The sequence below is a fragment of the Apteryx rowi genome, unplaced genomic scaffold, assembly GCF_003343035.1.
Source record: "Apteryx rowi isolate R43461 unplaced genomic scaffold, aptRow1 scaffold_465, whole genome shotgun sequence".
Classification (NCBI taxonomy): Eukaryota; Metazoa; Chordata; class Aves; order Apterygiformes; family Apterygidae; genus Apteryx; species Apteryx rowi.
In genome coordinates, this window is record NW_020450722.1 from 555,835 (window position 1) to 579,852 (window position 24,018).

Sequence of the window (24,018 nt, forward strand, 5' to 3'; positions counted from 1 at the left end):
GAGAACAGAAACCACACCACATATGCAGTATTACATSTGAAGAGTATTAATTTTTGAAACTACTTCTTGGCTTTGTCTCTCCACTTTGGTATGGGGACACTGACTTATGGCTTAAAGAAATAAGAAGCTGCACTGGGTCACGCCAAAGGTCTGTCTAGCTCAGTTTGTCTTCTTCAATGGCCATAAGCAGATGCAAGGGGAAGACTGCAACATCAGGTCAAAAAGATATGAAATTTATCCCAATTAATTTCCCACATTAAATGCAATTACTAAATAGTATAACTTTTGAGATGAAGAAATTTTTATCTGAAATACTTAGCATTATGGAAGGAATTTTGAAAGGCTAGAATTTAGCAATAGCAATATTATTTTAAACAACACTATAAATTCGTCCACTTTTCAATGTCAGATAAAACAATTCAAATACAAATTTACTTTCAAATTTTCTCAGTGTTTCTGTATGAAGTCTCCAGAGACAGACAGAGGCATAAAATGTATTTCCCGCTAGGGAATGAGGAGATGTTTACCAGGGTCTTGTGTTCGTGGTGAATGCAGAAGTTTCCTCTGCTCAGTCTTTCTTACAAGAACTGGGGTTGGGTTTGTTTCGTTTTTTTTTCCAGTTTTTTTGTGCACTTTTCCTTTTTGAATAACTTGGTGCCTCTGCAGATACTGAAAGCTTTCTTGAGTAACAACTTGACTTCAAAATTGGGTTATTTTTATTCTGCTGCTTACCAGGCTAAAATACGATCAATGGATTATCTGTGGATTCTGAAAGACAATGCCTCCTTTTTGCCTCTATTCCTATTTCAAGGACCACCCTTTCAACTAAAAAGACACAGTTAAAATGAGTAATGTTTTGCAGAGAGCAACATCTAAAATTTTGCAGCATTCTATCGGTGACTCTATTTTTAAATGCTGACCTGCTGAGGTCTTTTTCCCAGAACTACTGGGAAATAAAAAATATCTTTCAGAAAATGAGAATAAAAATAAGTATCAAAAAATACAGAGAAACTTCTCTGCCCCTTTCTCTATGTTCTCTTTCTTCAGGCTTGTCTTTCATTCGCAATATTTTACCTCCCAGAACAAGAGCTCTATTGAACAAATAAAACCTTATTCTTAACTCTGTGTTAAATTTTCTAAAAAGATATTTTCTAAAAGTATATCTTTATCCTCCTAGACTATCCTAGATTTATCTTTGAAAGACTGTCTCTGTGCAATCAGTATTGGATTAACTGAGTTTACCTATGAGTGCCCAAATGCAAAAAGACTACTGAAATTTTGGAGAAAACTGGAGTCAGGTACAATTTAAGGTTTGGAAAACATACCTTAAAGTGGCAGACTCTAGTAGCTCATAGTCCATAAATGCTTATATAGGGAAAAGAAAATCCAAAATAAAGGAGTCTTTAATCTAGCTGACAAAGTTCTACGACAGACAGAAACTGAACTAAGACAAATTCAGACTAGAAATTAAACTGATGTTCAACACTGAAGGTCAAGAGGCAAATTATTATTCGGGGGCTTAAGTTGCTTCTGGATCATCTGAAACGTTCTAAATGAAGATGGACACTTTTTTTTTTTGTAAGAAGTCGCTCTCATTCACACAAAATCTAGGAAATTTAGGAGCGAAGTATGTGGCTATGTTATGCAGTAAATTAACCTAGCTGATAATAACAGTCTCTCCTGGCATGCTAATCTATGAATCTTACAACAGACAACAAACCCTGACTATTGATTTATAAAACTGAAGTTGTCATTAATATTTACATATTTCCAAAAATCAAGGATACAGGGAACAACTCTATTGTCATTAACGTGCAAATTTAAGGCAATTTTCTACACTGAAAGCTCAATGTGGAATTTCAGTTGTAAATCAAGCCTAGGGACGAGTGATTAATTAGAACCTACTACTTAAATTTACTCCCTGTTAAGAGTCCTAGATTTGATTCAGTATATTCAGTATATCAGTATTTGGTTCAGTATATTTTGTTGAATCCCAAACAAAAGCCAACATGCAAAGTGTGGATATTTCTTTGTGTAGTAATCTCCTGACAAGATTTCTTCTGATAAAGAATCTAAAAATATTTCACTAGGATACATCTACCACTTACTGTGCATTCTAACGCCTACTGCCCTTGATATAAAACCACAGTCTAAATTTTGTGCAACTAATATTTTCTCTGAAACTCTTACAAGTAGTATTCAATCTTAACTTGCAGAAAAAGACCAGGATTTGCATTAGGTAGAACTTGAAGCAGTAGCTCTTAATTTTAGTCAATCTCCTGAACAACCCAAATATGATAAGCCTACTCTTGTGGGGTAAACATTGGGGGGGGGGGGAAGGTTATAAAATGAGGACAAATGCTTATTTTGAATAGACAAATACAGAACTGGCCAACTCACTAAAGCCAGAAACACTGACAGGTATTTTCACTTCATTTATCCATAGCATCTAAATTACAGTATAGTTTCACTGTCAGTCCTAGACCTTTTAACTGTAGGCTGCCACAAAAGAGGGAGATGCTAGTCCAAAGCTATCCATTGCCTCTGCCTCCCCTGAATACCACTACACAGTCTGCCAGATCAGCTCACTGAGCCACCTTACTAATCCTCAGCAGCATGTTCCAACAAGATCAGCAAGTCAAAGCCCACAACTACTGCAAAAAATACACAATTCTGGGTATTCTAAGTAATACAGAAGTTTATGGAGACTAAGATAGCTGAGTAGTGACTTAAAAAAAAAATTAACTGCAGGAAAAGTATTCGCCTAAGAAGGATTTAGCAGGTCAAATGAGGACTATGAAAGGCAACCAAGAGGTCCCCAGTTCACATCCGGGTGCCCCCTCTCGAGAGCCTGGTTGAGCAGGGGGGTTGGACCAGAGGATCTCCAAAGGTCCCTTCCAACCCCAACTACTCTGTGATTCTGTGAATGCTGCGTGTTAATCTACCTCAGATTTTTCAGAAAATATAAATTTGGTGTTAAATTAACATAAGTTTTGTTTTCATTTAGTGTTAATTACAGTAGATAAATTAATGTATACATGACTATAACAAAAATATATTAATAGCAGAAACTTACTCTAATAAATAACACATCACTGATCCTGCTGTGCTAAGATATATGGGTATTATGCATTCTTCAATGTTAAATATTCTACTTAAAAGTGAGAGTAATTTAAAGAAACCATACTTTGATGAAGCAGCATTGTGACAGTACTGGGATTACACTGCAGTTCAGAGATAACCCCAAAACAACTGGGTAGGGAAAAAATCTATATAACCTACATCATGAATGACTACCGAGTGACCTCTGCTTATCTTCACTACCTTAAAGATGACACTGAAATTTTCAGTAGTGCTTAAGCTTCAATATTTGAAATCTAGACTATAAATATTTAGAAGTATTCTAATGATATTTTCAACCTGTCATATTAAAATAAAACAGAAATTTTCTGAGATTATGTATCCTAGAAAAAGGATTACTGCTTTCTTCACACAGTATAATGTGAAGTCTAACAGTTACACTGCATACAATGATCAGAGAAAGTATTTGCTTAATTTTTCATTCAAATATTACAGATTGAGAAAATAAATTCCTCAAAAAAAAAAAAAGACTAAGGATGTGTACATTTTGAAGAAAGGTGTTAACTATACTTTCTTCCAGAAAAAAATGTCACATGTGTATCACATATGTGTCACAGCAAATAACAGCAGTAGGTAATATGACATTGTTAGGACGACACTGCACAAAGAGCTCAAAACATCCAACCATAGCTGATCCRATAGTGTGCATAGGTACACTAATGTCCAGTGACACTAGTACAGCTTCATCAAAGGATAGAGCAAGTGGGAAACAGCCTTCAACTTATCCAGCCAGCTATTTTCCTGCCTAAAGCTTGCTTAATCCTAATTTTCCATTCCATTTCCCACTCTCTTCCTATAGTCAAACAAAAAATATTTTTTAAGATTTAACTACAAGGTTTAAGCTGAAAATAAAACAGTTCTTTCTTGCTAGAATATAATTCTGTTTAACACTCCACAATTGTTTTAAAGGGACAAAAAAAAGTTAGTTTTAAATTAAATTTACAAAAATTAAAGCAGAAACATTTTTGTGGGCAACACGTTCAAAAAAACCAATAAGGCTTATTAAATATTTAACACTTTTACATGTATTTATTTAAATATATTATGTAAAACCATTTAAATATATTTAAATATATTTAATAATTAATAATATATGTAAATATATTGTTTCTTCTATCCATTTTAAAGAATATTTCAGATTAGTTTTGCAAATAAAAAAGAAGATAGTATCATTCTAACAAAGAAAAATCTTTTTATTTTCCTCTTTGAAGGAATGAATTTCCAATTTATCTATATTCAGAATATGCATACGAAAGTTGTACATAACTAATTTCTAAATGCCATTGGCTTCTCATTTCCAAGGCTGCTGTTTTTCCAGAGAATGCATCCACAGATCAATAACCCTTTCATATCATCTGGAAATCCCAAAGAGTAATACCTCAAGGAAAATACTGTTTTCACTTGAGCTAAAATGATCATTTTTACAATAGAAAGACAGCATGAAATCCTAGAATTACTGAGGATGCCGTCCAGAATATCTATGTATCTAGGGGAAAAAAAAGGAAAACATACATAAGAGAACTAATAATACATAAGAGAACTAATAATTATATGCACAAATTCATTTAAAACTAAAGCAATAGTAATATTAATGCATCTCCCAGATTCATAGACTGCTGGTTTGGCAGCACATACTGTATTGTGGCATGCTGTTGCATGCTTTTTCGTTCTTCTGTTACTTTTTATTAATTAGGGCTACTTTGAATTGATGATCACTGAAGTGAYACCAATGTACATTTCAATAAATATCAAGATTAATGAATGTGCTCCCAGATGTTCTAGCCACATGGAAAGCCTGTCTATATACGGGATCCTTGCTGTAACCCTGTATGTTTTCCTGCAGTGAACTTGCAGGCACTCTTTATAACAAGAACGTCGTTGACAGACTAAATTCCCGGAGTCTGTCTCCTTTCCCCTCCATCACTGTAGTGGAAAGACATTCTTATGCTGACATGCAACTCCATATTTTTGATTTGGCTCTGCTTGCTACCCTACTTTCTTTCAATCCTTCCCCCTTTTTCTCTCCCTCCAAAGAGAGTTTGATATCAGATTATAATACTTGTCTAACTTTTATAATGTGCTTTTTTCAGTAGTCTATGTGTAGACAGTGGTATTAATTTCTGAATTTAACTATTCGGGTATTTAAAAAAAACATCAGTCTTATTTTTTAAATTTCTAGCACACTTTCTTTAATTGGTCTTTTGGAAATATGGCTGAATGTCAGGCAATAAGAGTGAATACTGCAGGGATTCTTAGCTTTTAACATTTTTAATTGCCTCTGCTTTGGTTATTACACAATAGATATTTTTGCCTTCTAAATATAATGTATCTTTGTAAAATCCTTTAAAATATGATCTCAAGCCATGAATGCCATTTTCTATTTGCCTTTAATTTCCTCTCAATAGTAAGTTCATCAGAGTGTAACAATTAATTAACTTAATTAAGCTAACTTAATTATGTTCTTTCATAGGTCAATAGTAGAGCTACTCAGATTAATAGCAGAGCTTGTAAGTTAATCTTCTTGTATAATGCAAATGATGCCAAGTCATGTATTAAATACCTTCCCAAGTAATAGATGATATAGGACTGAATGTACTTTAAAGAAGGGCAGAGACTGTGAAAAGGTTAAATAAAGAAAAATATCTTGGTTTTGTGGAAATCTTCAAAAGAATTAATTCATTTTTTTAAAACTAATAATGTTCTTTCAAGAGGAGGCCTAGTTCCATAAGGCCATTTAAAGCTTAAATATACATAAATAAATTTTAACTTCAAAAGCAGGACTTAATGACAACATTTCTCAGGCTTCTTGTGACCTTTATGTTTTGTTATTAAAAAATTATACAAAATAGTCTTTTGAAGAGATTAGATGGAAAATACGAATTTGAAACTTCACAGAATTTGCATGCTTACTTTCCAGTTTATTCTTACAGCAGAATCACTTCAGCAATCAAAGGTATTATGTTTTCTTCTCTGTTCATTATTAATTCACTTTTTTTATACAGTTAGACCAAATGGCAATACCTTTTAAATATGTGGCTTAGCACTTTTGTTACGAAAATGGGAAATATCAATGGGAACTACAGTCAACATAATAATTACCTGTAACAGGACAACAAGTAAAATCAAACAAATCTACAGAGTGCCAAAAGATCTGGATAGGTGAGTAAACTACTCTATAGTTTGGCAAATTAATGTGCTGGTGGGAAACCCCACTTGACATGAGAAGCTGGATTATCGGCATCTGGTAACCAAATTTTAGTCTTCTAAATGAATCTGACGCAGAACCAGAAAATACTTTACATGCATAGCAGTTCCAGATTTTCTATCTGTTTTAACTTTTCGTCACACAGAAAGCAAAGATGGCTGCAATATTCTGTAAGGTGAACAGGAGAGTAGAAGAAAAAGCCCCGAAAGTGTCAAAAATGCCATCGCTCGGAAGTTTTAAAACCAGAACGAAGTACTAACAAATACACTGGAGGGACCAATGCTATGTTTACAGGGGGATGGGTGACACAGATGACCTAATATGCTTTCTTCGCTTTGTTGAAGTATATTATCTAGCATTTGCGATGTTGCACAGAATGAACACCCTGAGCTCAGGGATCCCAGCCTCACAGGCCTCCAACGGCAGACATAAATGAGAATCGTTTATCTACCATACAGAGTAACTAGTAAAATAGCACTAATGATTTTTCATCAGAAAACAGTGTCTGCAAGGTCCATACAGTGTGAAAATTTCCAGGCACTTTTCTGAGCAGGAAAGAACTCTTAAAAAGTAAAACAAAAAAATTTAGTGTTCAAGAGTAAATATGTAGTCCGGCCCATTCTACATGTGTAACTATATTTTGTTTTCAGTTAAGTGCATGTCAGGAGGAACACCATATTTATAGCAGCAACAGTGACACAATTCTTCTGTTGAATGAGTTCAAGCTAGCAGCTACAGAGAACAGAGGGAAAATATTGTGATGTCTATGAAGTTTAAAAAATGCACTCAGTCTTTTCACAAGCACAAGCATAAAGGCTTTGCACTTATAGAGATACATACACATAAGTATATAGACTGTCTAACATTTTCTTTTGTTCCTTTAAAAGAGCAAATCATGTTTCCACTACTTCCCCTTGTTTATCATCTCAATCGTCATACAGAATAAGCGTTTTCCTTTCTCAAAGGAAAATGAAGGATGTCGATGATGGAAATCCAGTTTTAACAGACTTCTAATAATAAGAGATGGAGAAAATATTACACAAGCATTATTACAAGCTTTGCCATGGAACTACTTTTTTATTCAGTTCTTTCATGAACATGTCACATTATATCTTGTTTAAAAAGCAAAAATCTCAGTGTAACAAAACAGCATAAGAATGGTTTGGAGGCCCTGCTGATGAGGTTTATGGCTCTGTTTTTTTTTTTAAAAATCTCTTTTAGTATTAGCTTGAAGAGTCAATGGGTCTTATAGGAAAATGTTCTATCTAAAGATCAAGGAGTGAATATAATTACCCAAGAAACAAAAGAAAATATCGTCTGTCCATTGTGTTCATAAAAATTAAGAAATGCTCCCTTTGCTCACATACAAAATAATGCAGATGGCTCCCGGACTTTCCAAGAATAACATAACAGTTTTAACACCAAATTCTTTAACCCTTTTAAGCTGCTTGTTGAATACTTATGACTAATAGCAGTTGACTTAAGTGCAGGACACATCTTTTCCTATAAAACAAAACACAGTACTACAGCTGGGAATTACTAATGGGAAAAAGTCTGTATTCAATTCAGATATACTGCAAGCAGTGAATGCCTAATAGCTCATAAACAGATTAATCAGTACTTATCTTAATCTTTCCTTATTTCAGTATCACAATGCTTTGCACAGTTTTTGTGGTTTTAATACATCACTCAGAAAGCAACATAGATGCACAGGTTATTCATGCTCATATGCTACAGTACTGTCATTTATATTTTATCCTAAAGTGCCTCAGAACATATGTATACGCGGGGAGGGTAGAGGGTTGTTTTTTTTTTTCTTTTTCTGCACACAGAGCTAAATGTCATGAGCAGAGAGAACAACATAGCATTTTATCTGCCTCTGTTGTTTTGGCAATGCATATATTCAGAAAGAACAGCTCTGTTAGCCTCTAGGCTTACACTGCTAAAACATGATTAATTGACTTGCCACAAGATCAGCAAAGGAAATTAATAAACATAACTTATGTATTTCTATTTTACTTCTAATTAAAGAAGAAATGCCTCTTTTGAGACTTGAGTTTAAGGGAGCTGTCAAAACTAGTGTCTTCTTATTTAGATATTCAACCACTGACACCATAATTCCCTGTAGATTAAAGTGTTACCTATGAGAAATCAAAATGTAGCCCATGATTCTTGCATTATATAAAAAAGGGAAAGCAAAAGTATTTTCACACCAAACTTCCACTTTCTTCCATGTGACTGTATATTAGAGAAGGCTAAAATGTAATACAAATATTTTTACCAAATATACTGCAACTGTCACTTGAACAATGAAAGTGACCACACAAAACAGAGGGTCAATAAATGTAGTTTGTCAGCACTTTAATTTTATCAAACAATTTTAGTGTTATTCAAACAAGTACATTTGTATATTTAAAACATTTTGAAAACTCTGTATCTTAAGTAAGCAAAATGTCCAAAGATTTTTCTTTCATCAGTTCACAGTAGAGAATGTGTGATATCACAGATATCCATGCATTGACTCCAGGCAACAGTGCAGTACTGAATTTTCAAATGATTGTGGAGATAAAATTCCAATATGAGGCATTATTATGGGAAAGAGATCCCAAAAACTATACATTCTTGTAAAATATTTTTTGGAAAGTAGTATTATTCTACAGTTCTCTAAGAAACTGTTAAGAAAGTCTAACTGAATGACTGAAATCAGGATTGCATACATCTGGCCCACTCTTTCAAATGTATTAAACTTTTTTTTTGAATTACACTGTTGCATGCTGCTTCTCAAACAAGACACCAACATACTTAATATTAACTCAACAACCATACAAGTAACTTTCTAATTTTAATATGGATACTGTATGTAATACCAAACAGCATTCAAATCTATACAAATTAAATACTGCTTATTCAGGATTGCACAATTTTTGAAAACACAGAATAAGATTTCCTTTAAACTTAAAACACAGTTTTGTTATTTTTCCAACCCAAAGCATTTCTGCTTATCCAATACAGCAATGTGTATACACACTTTCCTGAATCCTTCACAGGTACAAAATAATAATGGGTATAAAATTTAAACACCCAACATGCTAATTACTTGTACAGTAGTTTATTATTTGCTAATCAGAGTTAAATCTGATTTTAAAAAAGAAGAGAGGCTGAAAGAGAGACTGTAACAGGAATGGATACCATCCTGTTCTCCTACTTATTACTGGCAGTCACAGATAAAGTAAAATTAGAAATTCAGCCATCATTTCTTTTAGAAGGAACAACTGAACAAGCAACACAAGGCCTCCTCTGAGTGACCAAATACCATCACACAAAGTTAAAACTGGTGACAGCTACAAGTAACTGAGTGATAGGTTCAGACTGGTCTAAGACAAAAAAGCAGGAAAAAATTAAGGTTTACATAAACTAACGTGGTACTCTTAGGCTTTTCCTTACTTTCTCTACTATAAACTGTTCTCTCCTCACATTTACAACACTGAGACACTTTTCTGAACATCATTTTCCATATCCATCTTTGTTAATCCCCCATCAACTCCACCTTTTTGAAATCCTTAGTCTACTAGCCACTTTGCCTTCTTTAACCTTCTCTCCTAATTTTCTTTTCCATAGCTGCATTTGAGCTTTTCCTTAACAACTGCCTTCTCACCAATACTGACGAGTCAAATTCAGATGAGACATAAATTATTATAAGAATTATGCACAAATTATCTATCAGTTAGTAGCTAAAGATAATTCCAAATATTAACTAACTAAGCAAATACTAAAAGAATTTAAGGGACAGATGTATCAGAATTCTAATGAAAGGAGAATTTTAGAAGGCATTAGTTAAAGTAAAACTCTGCAAAAACTTTTTTTTTCTGTTAAAGACCTGTTTCTTAAGGGGCAATTCACAAATACTTGTTTATCATGCTGACTTACCAACGCGTAACTTAGATGGTTTGTTTCATGGTGGGATCTGAATTTGGAAATTCAGCATACTGGTGCTCTCCTCTCAAGGTTCCCTGCAAATCCAACCATAAAACTCTTTCTGATCCACCTTTCTCTGTCCCCATATAAACCGCAGTAACCATCTTTGGACAAAGTCTCATTCTCTTATAAAACATATATAATACTTTATGCCCCTGTCTTCAGCAAAACAGTTTCACCATAAATTACTACTGAGATATTTACTAAAATTCAAAAGGTATATTTTCATCTTTCAGTTCTCTAAAATTTTCCCTCCCCCACCATTTAGAAGTTTTTTTTATTCCGCAAGGGCAAAAATCATATACCCATCTTCTCTTCTTTCTCCTTTACTAACTAATCATGTTTCATTCCTTTTTCTGCAGCACTTTTCCTCTGCTTTTGCTTTTAAGTATCATCTGCGCTCTCAATTTTAATTTCTCCAGTGGAAACAGTAGCAGAGGAATATCTGTAAAGAGTAGAAGCATCAATGAAATCATTAAGATAAACTGGCAAAGCTGAGACTTAGGAGCCAGAATCAACGACTCTCAGCAGACCAAGCTCCCTTTGCTGCTCAAGAAAATATACAAAGTATTATTAATAACTAATGTTACTCTATCCCGGGGACYGCTTAGATGTGATAACCTATCTTTCTTATAGTGTGCAGTGATGCTCCAAAATAAGTGAAGTACCTATTTAGTCTTAATCCGTAAAACACTCTTAAGAATTCTCCTGGCCCTTCACTGAGGACTTTCTGCTTATTTGGACAAAGTGACAAGACTGTCGATGGAAAGGAGAAAATTCAAGAAGGTGATTGAAAATTATCTAAATGCTACACTAGAAAACTAATGAAATTGCACTGTAAAAAAGTAGTATTGGTAGTTAAAGGTAAATATCTTGTATTCTGCTTTACAGAGAAGATTATAGATAGCAAAGGAAATCTGAAAACAAAGCTGGCAAGACCAGTCTTAATATTACCTTATATTACTTCTTGGCATATCTTTAATAATAACAACTAAACTGTGTGAAGAAGCCAAGATTAAAAATATTAGAGCTACTTCAAATGAAGAATTTCAGGAATGGTAAATTTAAAGATAATAATGATTCTCTGAAAGGATGTTTCCCACGATAAGATGAAGTTGTAAGTCTGAATTCTGCAGAAAACCGATCCTRCAGCTATGGCGTACTGTGGTAAGTATGCATTCAAGGTACGGAAAAAAATGAGTCATTGGCTGTATTATCGGACTAACGTACAAATTGGCACCTTTTCTTATAGCAATGGTGAGTCTGGCCTTATAAACAGACTAATCCTTAGCATTTAGTATCACCTTTTGGAAAACTAGGGCACAAAAAAAAGGCACAATAAAATTATCAAGGGCCTTTCCTTTGTACAGGCAAGCAGTTAGCTATACTTAACTTCAGTGAAATTTGATAAAAGCTTTACATCTACCTATATGTCTATGTAAAGACTTTACTTCTGACTCTTCAGTCTTGTAAAAATTCATTTGCCAGAATCTAAATGAATTCCCATTACTGTCTTGGGTATGTGACAGAAACAAGCAAAACTATTTTCCCAATCACTGATAATAAGAAACACTATTAAAAAAGTAGTAGATGGAATATCTTTGGCTTATAGGTACCATTAATAAAGGCCTTAAAATTTACCATGGTCTTGTGTGCTGTTGATATGGGAGTATAAGATTGAGGTTTAGCTTTAAAAAATCTCTGCTATGAGTAAAACAATGCTAGGCATGAAAAATAGAGGTGAACCTACATCCCACAACAGTTAATCTTTGAATAGAATAGACACAGAATGTCCTACCTCTTCTGGACGTTTCTGTGCCACCGATACCAGCTCTTCAGAGCTACTTCTTGAGGTAGAGGGTACCACATTACCTGGGGCCTCTGAGACCACCTCATTTGACGGTTCGGAGTCCTGAGGGCAACAGAGACAAATAGACCCCTCAGCAGTGTGTTGATGTGGTACTCCAAGAAAAAGAGACTTTTTAGAGAAACTGCTCTAAGCACAGAGAGAGTTCTAAAACTCTACTCTTTTTACCTCGGGCAACTTCTTTTACCCCAGAGGCAAATACATCCATCATAAATTTTATCTTAAAAAGATAATACTTTCTTCACAAGAGCATTATAAGACTTAGCAAACAGTTATATAGTATTTCAAAATTGTAAAGTTCTGAATAAGCATGCTTGTTTTGCCCACACCTTCCCCTGCTCTCGAACTGTAAGGCAGGGAAAAAATTCCATCTTCTTCAAGATGGAAGATTCTGCAAACAGCTGGGATCATGCCAGAACAGCTCAACATAAATGTATTTTGTGGATCACCATAAACTGATATAGCACAGAAAACTGCTAAAGTTAGCAAACTTGGTATACTGAGTTGGCTCTCTATTAGCAACTTTTACACTACAATAAAATAAGTAAAATACAAATGCTTTAGTAGTTTACATTTTATTTTCTAAATTACTTTTACATTGACTTTCCAATGCAACATGACTTGAACAGATCAGTCAAAATAAAAAACACTTTAATACCTCCACTGCTTCATATCGTGGTTTTGATAACTGCACAGATTGAGATATTTTACTACAGAGAAAAATATCTATTCATTGGTACTATCTCTACTGTGCTTGTTGTAGTGATCATTATGGAAGATATTTTAGATGTCATTGCTTAGCAAGCAGAATATGTGCTTTTGATATATCACTTTCTTTCTCTCTAGAGTCATTAATTGCAAGGAATCAAGATTACACTTTTGGAAACTGCAAGCTGCAAAGCTCATTATTATGTTTTTGAACATAACGATCTCTAAAAAATAAATTCAAATTTCTTGCTGATAACATTCAGCATTTGCAGCTTAGCCCAATGCATATGTTTTGAATATTTGAAGGGCAAAGGCTGAACACTATGGCCCAACATTCATTACCAAACTGCACTAAGAATCGCAGAGAAGACCAAATGCTATAAAAGAATTATTACTGTTCTTGGAGGTTAGAAAGCAGGAAAAATCTCTTTGGGCCTGGAGTGGGCATACTCTGTCATCTCTATTTCACCTAACTTATCTGTTGAACCCCTGTAAAAAAAGCCTCTGAGTTTATTCCAAATAAAGCTCTTTATGCCTTTCTTGTTGCACCTCCTCCTTACAGCTTAGAAACAAAATATTCCAGCCTGTTCTGTAGCCTACCATCTTAAGTTTAAGATTCAGTATCAGGAAGACTTTTTATAAAAAGTCAGTTTTGAGTTAACAACCAAGTCTAAACTGCCATTTCACTGATGCGGTTACGTGCATAAGCACTGGATCTGTAGAAGAGACGGCAAAATGAGATACCTTGGTAGAGCTACCATCTCAAGTAATTCTATGACAGGAATAATAAATCACGATTCTTTTGCCTTAACTCAAATGCGCAAAAGAATATCAACATGGTGGCTGAACATGGTGAACTACAGGAGAAACATTTCTAGCATTCTGCTAATAGAAATCTGATTCTTCAGTGCTGATCATACAAAAGCCCCATGCTCTGGAAGCCCCTCCAGTAAACACTGCATCCTGTTCATCCTAACTGTGCCCTAGCAGAGCTGGCTTGATGCAGATAGCACGCCCTTCTCCAAAGGCCTCCTCAGTGGGCGTCCTGGTTAACCATGCCGACTAGACTATCTCTTGGTGTTGGCCCAGTTAGCCAAGAGCTGACTCTACAGAGTACTGAGCAGCATCATTTTGTTTTCTCCTTGAGGACTAGAAAGTTAAATCATCAGCAYGCAATTCATCATCACAGTATGTTTCCAGGAGCTCTTCCATGCTACTTTCAAAAATAAAAGTAACAGCCATTTCTGTTAGGGAAAAATGATGCACTTGTCTAGATTCTTTGGTTCAGGTGATTTCTCGCCTTGAATTCTACTTCTCTTTCATGCCTAAGAACATTTTTATTACACTGCTATTACTTGCGGCCAGATAATGATGGCAACATTTTTATTTTTAATTTGTATTTTTTGAAAGTAATAAATAATGGTCTTCAAAAATGGTCTGAAAAACTGTTATTTGGTAAACATATATTCCTATCTTTGTCTCAACAGCACCAGCACTTCACTGATCCTCTTCCCCCATCAGGTCTAGAATATCTTCTTCCAAAGCAGCTTGGCCATCCTTCTCAGTAGTTCTCTTAAGGACCAGCTGGCTAATGTAAGGCTTCCATTTTTAAGGAGATAGATGGAAATATACCTTATTATTCAGAAAGAGATGTGAGAAAATAATCCTCTCATGACAATTACATGGATTTATTATCTCTTCTCACACTGCTGTCACTTCTTAGGAAAATTGTATAGGAACCGAACATATGTATGAGACTCAATCAGTGTCATTCTGAACCAGATAAGCAACATGTGAAGTACAGCTTTCAGATCTGAATACATTCAATAAGTGGAATATGATCCATCCATGTAAGGTACAATGATAAAAATGCTGTAAGGTGCAAGTGAAAGTTTTCGTATAGCTTATTCTCAGTGTTTAATGAGTACATGATCAAATGAGCAATAGTTCTAGCAACAATTCTAGTACCTCAATTGATATTCAGGCAAATAAAATAAACCGACCCCCCCCCCCCAACAATATTTATTTTTGTAGAGGAAAGGCATAAAATCTATACTATTGATCTAAAACAATGCTTTTACTGAAGAAAAGTTAAATGGAAAAAGGTACTTTAAAACAAACAGTATTAAAATTACTTTCTTGGCTTCCCTAATTATTATTTATATCATAATATACCAGATTGACTTTGCAAAGATATCTCTGCTTTCTCTCTACAAGGCCTTGTATCATGACAAACACGTCAATGGCACTCATTGGCCTGTAGGCCTCACCTGTAACAACAAAGGACATGACTGTTCATGTAATATGTACACATACCACTGTATGTGTATGTACTACATATGTAAGCTACACAATGAATTATTTGATACTTATCTTTTCCGGTGCTTAAGTCCTTCCTATTTCATTATAATATTATTATATTTTCTAACCCACACATGGAAGGCCACATATCTGCGTTTTGAATAGGCAGACAGACAGATAGATCAACAGATAGCTTTCTAATGAACCACAGTATTTAATTACATTAATTAATAAATTATGGGAAGAAACCACTATTACATAGATGGTATTTCCAGGCTCCTGAAAATATAGTGATTCTTTAGGGAAATATAAGTGCAACTTAAACACACAAATTCAGAATGCTCAGTAATTACATTTTTCCTGTAAAATGCTGATTTTGATCAAAGCTCCCTAGAACATGACACTTCTTGGACTTACAAAACCTTGAAGAAAAGAGGAAATATGAAATACATGTAGACATTCTGTCATGCTCATGCAAGGAAGACAGTTCTGTTTTCAGCCATGGCTCTTTTTACATGACCTAAATATTCACACAATTTAAGATATCACAATTGCATTGACTTGAATCAATCACAATTCTGCAAAAAATAGTATTTGAATCACATGTTGACACAAATATGTAACAAATCAGATATTCTAGTCCTGGGAGGGGAATTGCTTCCTAGAGTCTTGGCACCAGTTAGACCCTTCTTGGCAGGGGACACAAAAGCATAGCTGGTTAAGTTCTTAGACCTGCAATACAGTTTTTTTTTTTTTTTTTTTTTAAGTTCAGGTCAGCAGAACTCAAAGTTGACAACGAATGGTAGGAGGTGGGAAATCAAAAGGTGTATCCAATTGTATCAGACTTCTGGATAAATCTTCTAAGAGATGTCTTTGCACTCCATGTAAGCGTGGATGCAATTCCCTCAAAATATTCAATTCTTTTCTCCCCTTCATCCCATTTGGTATATTTTCTATTTGCATCTACTGTAATAGAAGTAAACATTGTTCTTTTAGTTTTATCCTTTACTGCACAGAAGTATCACCAATACAATAAACTGAAAAATCAATAGGGCATGCAGAAATAATGAGTTTCTAGAAGAGATGTGGATTTTATTTATGAGCTACATAAAAGTGACAGATTTGGGGGGAAAATATTTACATTTTATGTTATGCTATGCTGATTATTTGAGGACTTGATTATTTTTACTTGTTATTTTTTAAAGAATAGACTATTCAAATACAAGAACAATACATATACAAAGATATGTATTATTTTTTAAAATGTACGCAATCACTAATATTAAGAATTAAAAAATAGGTTTTTGTGATGTATGTATGTATGGTGTGTTTAGAAGTATATAAACACAGAATCACAAAGCACAAATACATGCATGCTAAGTTTTAAACACAATATAAAACTGAAACTAAATACGTATAACTTTTTCAACCCTTATCATAACTGGTTTCACAGTGAAAATGATAACATTCTCAAATATCACTGTTAAGTGCAATATTTTTAGGAAACATTACGGTAACAAAATACTGTATYTGTTTCCCCATCTATGTAAAAGTTACAACAGATGTTAACTCACACCAAACAGAAGCTCGACACAGCCTCTGATTTTGAAGAAAATAGAGTTGATGTATAAAATAAATGTATGCTTATAATACTTTGCCAGAAAGCCTAAGTTACTTTTGAATAAAGATGATGAAAAAATGTTGTCTTACAATATTTATACCAGCCAAACATCAGCTATTTTTTCTGCCATTGCTACTTTAAAACAAAACAGAACAAAAATGAAAAAAAGATCCAAACAAACCAACTCACAAAACCAAATACCCTTTATAAATGATTTCAACATAACAAATTTGAATATATTATGTTAACTCTGCATCACTTTTTATATATTATCCTTTACCTTGGTCCAGTTGAAAATTACACAAGCCATAAATTAGCTTTAAACAAGCTTTGAATCAGCCTGGAACTAGTTTTCAAATTAAAGAGCCGTCAGTATATTACACGGTGCTGTCATTTTATTACCCCAATCAATTCTGTGTGGCCCGAGGTAGAAGGAAAATGGATGCTGTCTTCATTTGCAAAGGGTTTATCTCTTACACCAGGCTCTGAAAATATGACTGCAGTAATGAATTGGAAGCCAAAGTTACTAACAAAGACTTTTAACAGTATCAAAGTAGAAATATGTGTCCCTCTTTAGAGTTACAAAAGGAAAAAAAAAGCCCTCTGTGAAACATGAAGCCAGCTTCTTAAGGCTGAAGGACTATGGGAAGAAATTAGGGCATTTTTGCTGAAGTGCTGAAACGCTTTTAGTTTCACTGAGTCTCAATCTTGCTCCTACACAGGAAAAGCCTTATTGGGTCAACCAAGGGCCCCTCTGTAGCCCAGAAGGCCACAACTCTTTCCTAGCAGCTGACTGTTCCTGCCCTTCTTTATTCGCTCTTATAGCCCCAGTGCATACTTTGAAAGTATTTTTGACATCTAAGCCAGAATATGGTAAAATCTAGTAAAAACAAAATATCCGTAGTTTTATACATGGTTCAGAGGAAGCCAAGGTAAATCTCTAGGAGGAATTCAGAGTTTATCTCAATCTGCTTACACCTGTGAGAACTAGCAATCACTTTGTCTTTCCCAAGATTTCACCCTGTGTTAGTTTATAAGGTAAGAATATGGGCTTTAAATGTCTAAGTCACACTGCACTTGGTCTGTAAAATTTCCCTTCTTCCCCCTGTTCTTCTTTTGACGCTTTCCTCATACTGCTTTTAATTAACATCTGCCAGTCTCCTTTCTCCCCCCCCACCATAGAAATGAAGTTACAGACATAACCTGTAATGTACACGTGCTAATCTCCTCCACTGTCAACCACAGGAGTAATACTGTTGTCCACTCTTCTTGTACATTCTTAGCTATTTTTTCTCTCCCGGGAGAAGGGAAGAATAACTTCTATATTTACACATTGTTAACGTAACAGGGTCTCATTCTCACTTGACTCTAAAACTGTTTTGGTTCAGGTAATAAACAAACCTAAAGTTATCTAAACTTTCTGCCTTCCTTTAAAGACAGAAGCAAAAGAAAATCCTTTTATAATTCTCTATTTTCCAAATACAGAAACTTGTTTACATCTCTTTAGCCTCACACAATTTTTTTCTTCAAATACGCTGCACAATACAAAGGACCTAATAAAATTGCAAGTTTCCAATAAATACCAACCTGTTTCAATGTATTATCCCTCTAACCTACAAAATGCAGCACTGACAAAGCAAGCTTACATCTTTGAAATCCACCAACGGTTCCATGGGTCAAAGGCTAAATGTCCACCTTGAATGCAGTTTTAAAATAAGGCTGCTACTATTGCTAATAATGTATTAAAAGTGTTTGAACAAAGCATGAAAGGAAACAGGGTCAAGGCATGAAAGGGAACAGGGGCATACAACAAGGGCATCCAGGAAGTTCTGGATGCCTTCTTCAAATGGGGAAAAAAAAAATAAAATTAGTTTACGTATATTTAAAGTTAGAGTGCTCTCAAAATAATGTTTTTCATGTTCATTCTTCCAACTTTATCATATGCAAATAGAAACAGAAAACAGCAAGGTACCATTTGAAGGTATCATTATTCACCAAACTCTGGAACCTGAATTAGTTTCCCTTTCTAACCCACATATTTTCTTTATTTCCATTAGTCACTGTACTATTCCTACCTCTCTTTGGACTGAATTCTCCACGTTTCTAAGCAAACTCTCCTAGGCTATTATATTTCATGTTTAAATTGCCCCCAAAGTTCCAAGGTCTTGGACTGCTAAGCCCAAAGTGACTGCATTTAGGAATACAGCATTATTAACTTAGCAGTAATGTAGCGCAGCAAACTTACTTCCACCTCCCATGGTCAAGCTGCACATTCACAGAACTTATGGCCAAGCAGTTTGCTTTACGTCACTTCAATGGACTAGGAGAAAACATACAAAAACTTTGCTCACAGTACTAATGCTTAACTTGTGCTACAAGATTGAGCACTTGAGAAGATCTCTGCTCCAAAAAACAGCTGCTTTATTCTGCCAAAAATAGAACGTAGCTTAGAAAAGGCTTTCTTTCAAGCACACAATTTTCAGATGTTATGCATCAGCATGCAGAATGTGTCTGTCAGATGTTGGAACAAAGCTTTAAAYTGTCCCATCTAACTTAATTCTGAAGACAGGGTCAGCATATTCATAGTGGGTTTTTTTGTTTGTTTGTTTTACTTTGAGATGTCCTTTAAGTAATATTTATTTAGTTTCTTACATCTTTGCCAGCACTGATTCTTGCTTTTCAACTCCTTGAAGTCCAAATTCTCCCAACATAATGTAAAACAGAGTGATATTAAAATGTGAGATCTCCAAAAGCATCACAAAACCGTCAAAGGCTACTTACTAAATCAAGATTGGTTTTCAACTCTCCCCACATACAGCATTTTTTTCCAGTAACAAGATGAAATAAAGAAAGGGATTGCACACTATATCATTTCTGCAGTCTGAGTTTATTACATAAGTTTCATCGCTCCCTAAACTTTCCTCATATGGCACCCACTTATCTGCCTGTTCTGCAGAGATTTTCTATAAGCACTCTATCCTGCTCTGATGGAAGGGCTCTGTGCGCCCTCCACATCCCTCTTTTTACTTTGCCAGGGCCCTGTATTATTCCTCACCCTACTCTCTCCTATGAGGGATACTGTGTACTTCTCCAAGTGGAATTTTCTCACTTATGAATGTCTGTGCATCCGCATTTCCTTCCATGTCCTTCTAAGTCCTGCTAAGACCCTTTCTGCAGTCCCATTATTTTTTCCTCAACCTCCCTCTCTTTTTTCTTAAAATCTTTTAATTTCAACTGATATGGCAGAACAAGAAAACATTAATTCAAGATTATAAAAATATAGATATGAAGAAATTAATCTATATAAGTAAAAGCTTCTTATTTCTTATATTCTGCTTTTTGGACTTCTGCGTAAAATCTGACTGTGCCAAATAAAAAATGTTTCAGATATCCTTTATTGGGCTTCAAACAAGTAAGTTGGGAACCCTATTTCATGGAAGCCCCTGATTTACTCTTTCACACTGGTTAGTAGAATGTTTCAATACAGTAATTAAAGAAACCTATGTAACTTTAAATTGCTAATAGAGATACTCTTATTAATACAAAATAGCCACCTAAAACAAAAGGATATTTTATTCTATCAAGTTGAGCTACATTGAAAATGGGCTGTTTATTAAAAAGGTAATGAACAGCCCAGTTGACACAATTTAAGATATGACATTAATCAGCCATCTTTTGTTGAGCTTACAGGAACTGAAAGGTCAAAACTAGTGCTGCTATTTTAAAACCTCCTCAAAAAGCCCTGGAAATTCCTCATTCTCCACTAATTAAAAACACTGAAAATGATATATGGAATGATGAAGCTCAATTCACTGGAAATGGCTGAACTTACTCCTTTGTTTTAGGAGGCATGAATATTTTCCTTGGTTATTTTTAGATTACCAGATAAAAGTCCTTTTTATGGTTCTCATATGTGTAAAAGACATCCCAAACCCCTTACTCTTGAATACAATTACTTAAATAACATTGTAGACTCTGTGACCTGTTTCTTTCATTTAAAAATGTATATATACAGTGCTTAGTGCTAAAATATACAAATTACAGAATTTAAGATCCTAACAGTATGTATCTGTGTATTAATTTTTAAACCTTATACCTTCAGATGCTACTGATATAAAAAAACTCTCCACAAACTCTCTCATATCAAAATAGGGCTGAAATAACTTTTGTAGTCAATGAAACAAGAACACAAATATCCCTTTGATACAGCAAACTCAAGAATGTTTTAACAGCACTTCAGGCTAAAACAGTCTTCTTTTGATGCTGTTTATTCACATCTCCATAAAAAGTACCTACATAATTTAAAAGTATTTATCCTCCTACTCCAACCATAAGCACCTGAATAGTTAGCGTTGTGCAAGAGAGTAGGTAGCATGTTTTGAAATGGAACAATATTGCATAGTTACTGGTAAGGCTTCTCTTGCAACAAGCAGAACTACCATGTTTCAAGTCAAATCTATCCCTGAAGGTGGTACTCCAAGACTGAAGTTCACTCCCAATGTGTAGATAATGCTGCGTGTTGAAGAGTACAGCATACCCAACTACACAAAATTGCAAACTACTAACATCAGTTAGCTGGGAAGCTGACAAGGAAGATTCATGTTTTCCAAATAATAACCAACCATCGGAAATAACTAACAAGGAAGACCGATTTAACAACAGAGTAGGGTTTTTCAAGAAATAAAGACATGTACTCTTGGTTTGAAAATACTTGAGTCCAACAAGCCTAAAGATCCATGAAAATGAGCATACCAAAATTCAGAAATGTTCAGAATAACAGCATATTTTAAATACCATCTTTATTCAGAATTCATTAATGTTACTCTAGATTATCATGAGTTCCTTTACTCCTCCTCAGATTCACTACATTGAACTAGTGCCCCCCTCCTTTTTTTTTTTTTTTGTTTTCAAATTAAAAAAAAGGAGAGAGACAGAGTGCACACACGAGAAAGAAGAGAGAGGGAGAGGTAATGCCGTACCTTTAAGACACTGGTTTGATTGTTGCCCCAAATTCATTGGTCAAAACATTCAACCATCACAGGGAGATCCTGGTTCACTGCCCTTTTCCTCTTAAGAGGGTTCAAAATCATATTTCCCAAGAGATTGCTTAAACCATCTGGCTAGTCTTTTGCTGAAGTAGCTCCCTTTGCATGGAAGAATGAATCACTGGATAAAATGATTCATTGCATAGTAGCTAGGGTACCTGAGGAAGGGTACAGATTGTCTTCTGAATACTTTAGTATTTTATGTCAAGGAACACTTCACAGTCACTGTCTATGCTCTACCCAGAAAATGCATAAACAACAGTAAGTTTCTAGGTCATTCCAGTGAGAGAGTTAATGACAGATTAATAAATCACATTTCCCAAATCTCAAACTTCTTGCATTTTCTCACAATTTGCCTTTAATGTGGGTGATACTGAAGACTCTTGAAGCTATCCTTATAAGAACACAGACACTTTATAATAACCTTCACAAAGTTCCTTACCACTGACAATATAAAAAAAAAATTAGAATATAATTTTGTTCTGAAATTGCTCTGCCTTCTGCAATACTTTCATCCTGAACAAGCAATGGAGATATTATCTGCTAGTAGGGAGCAGCAGGGCAAATTGTACATTTATTTAATGCACAATATTCCCCCCCCCCCAAATTTATTAAAGCAGTTGTAAAAATACATGTTGATTACAATTTCTTTGTATGCATTAAGTACTGAATTGAACATTTTTCATTAAAACCATGAATTTTTACTGAACTGCTAGTTTACCTTGCTTTCCATTTGTGCAAAGTTGTTGTTACCCGCTATGCTTTCTTTTCTAAAATACTTGCAAATATTAGTGTTTGAAATGTATCCTTATTTATTGCACATGACTGGTTACATATTTAATATTCATTACATCCACAATAATAATGTCCAAAATAATTACATCCAAAAATAAACACGTAATATGATTAACTAGCTCTAAGCACACTCGTTTACCTTCCAGAAATACTGAGTTATCTTGCTATTTTCTTTTTGACACTGCTTTTGTCTATTTAAACCACATCTGAAAGGGTACCTCCTGCCCTTCAGTCTTCATGAGATTAGTAACTATAAGAAAATCTTGATATCTACAGATTTCAAGGCTTTCCAAATATGAAAACATTTAGTTATTTGATGCTCTGAACCTTCCAAAGCAGCTGAAATATACTTGAGACTTTCCAAACATGCTCAAAGGTGTTTCAAACCACTGAACCATATAATAATTTCCAACTGTTACCAAAGACACATTTACTGAAAAATCTGAGATAAACTTAATTGCTGCCAGAATTTAACAATATACATTTTAAAGGTTTTGAGAAAATCTTTTCAAAAGCACCTTAAAATTCCACATAGTATTTGTGCACTTTCTTGGTAGAGCTAATTATAATGCAGTTACAGTTATATTCCCACACAAGCTATTTGCTGAGCCAATTTTAAGATGAGGGGAACTCTTCTGCTAAAGAATGCTAAAATTCGAGTGATGAGACACTCTCCTCCTTTGCACCGAAAGCGGCTGACACAGCACAAATCAGCAATGCCTAGCTGTCTTTTGCAAAATGTGATTAAATGTGGCTGGCACTAAGAGAATCTCTATTTGAGAATGGAGACGAAACCTCACAACCACTATCTAACACCACTATGAAAAGCAAATCTTCAGTCCGCTAAAAATCATAACTTGCTTAGCACCTTATAAAACTTCACTTTTTTGTTTTCTTTTCCCCTTTCCTTTCTCTCCCCTGGTTCAGTCTGATTAGATTTTTCCCTGGCAGCACTAGTAATTTACATTGATGAGTGACACATTACTTAAAGTGAAGTGTTTGGTTGCATTTCTTTGAAAAACTATAATATAAAATCAACCTTGAGAGTAAACATGAGCGGTTAGTTAGGCAGCTATGACACTGTGTTCAGACCCTATCCAGAGACTAATAACTTAGGATCTAATTCTTTCTTTCTCACAGGGAATATGATTATGTGCTAACATAATTTGCAGAGTAATAAAGCTGGACTAGCTGTGAAGAATTATGATATACAATTTTTCTTTAATTACTGATTCTCTGGTCCTACATAAAACATACGTAATTGGATTGGGATGCCACTAGAATACAGATATATACTCCGTTGCATTTCACAGGGTTCCCTTTGTTTTATGTAATTCCAAAGTACTCATCTCTCATGCTT

General features: G+C 34.6%; 1 protein-coding gene across 8 annotated transcripts in view; it reads right to left on the bottom strand.

Moving 5' to 3' along the window:
* Positions 1 to 24,018, bottom strand: part of PHF14 (PHD finger protein 14) — a 172,125-nt gene that overhangs the window by 23,172 nt on the left and 124,935 nt on the right. For 3 of the 8 annotated variants that reach the window (XM_026077871.1, XM_026077875.1, XM_026077873.1), the window contains one exon: positions 12,120 to 12,233. The exons of 4 other annotated variants lie outside the window; for them this stretch is intronic. In XM_026077871.1, the coding sequence (XP_025933656.1) occupies positions 12,120 to 12,233 (114 nt within the window). Of the gene's footprint in view, positions 1 to 10,273; positions 10,357 to 12,119; positions 12,234 to 24,018 lie in introns of all 8 variants that reach the window. One more of the 8 variants, XM_026077872.1, reaches the window with a different exon arrangement.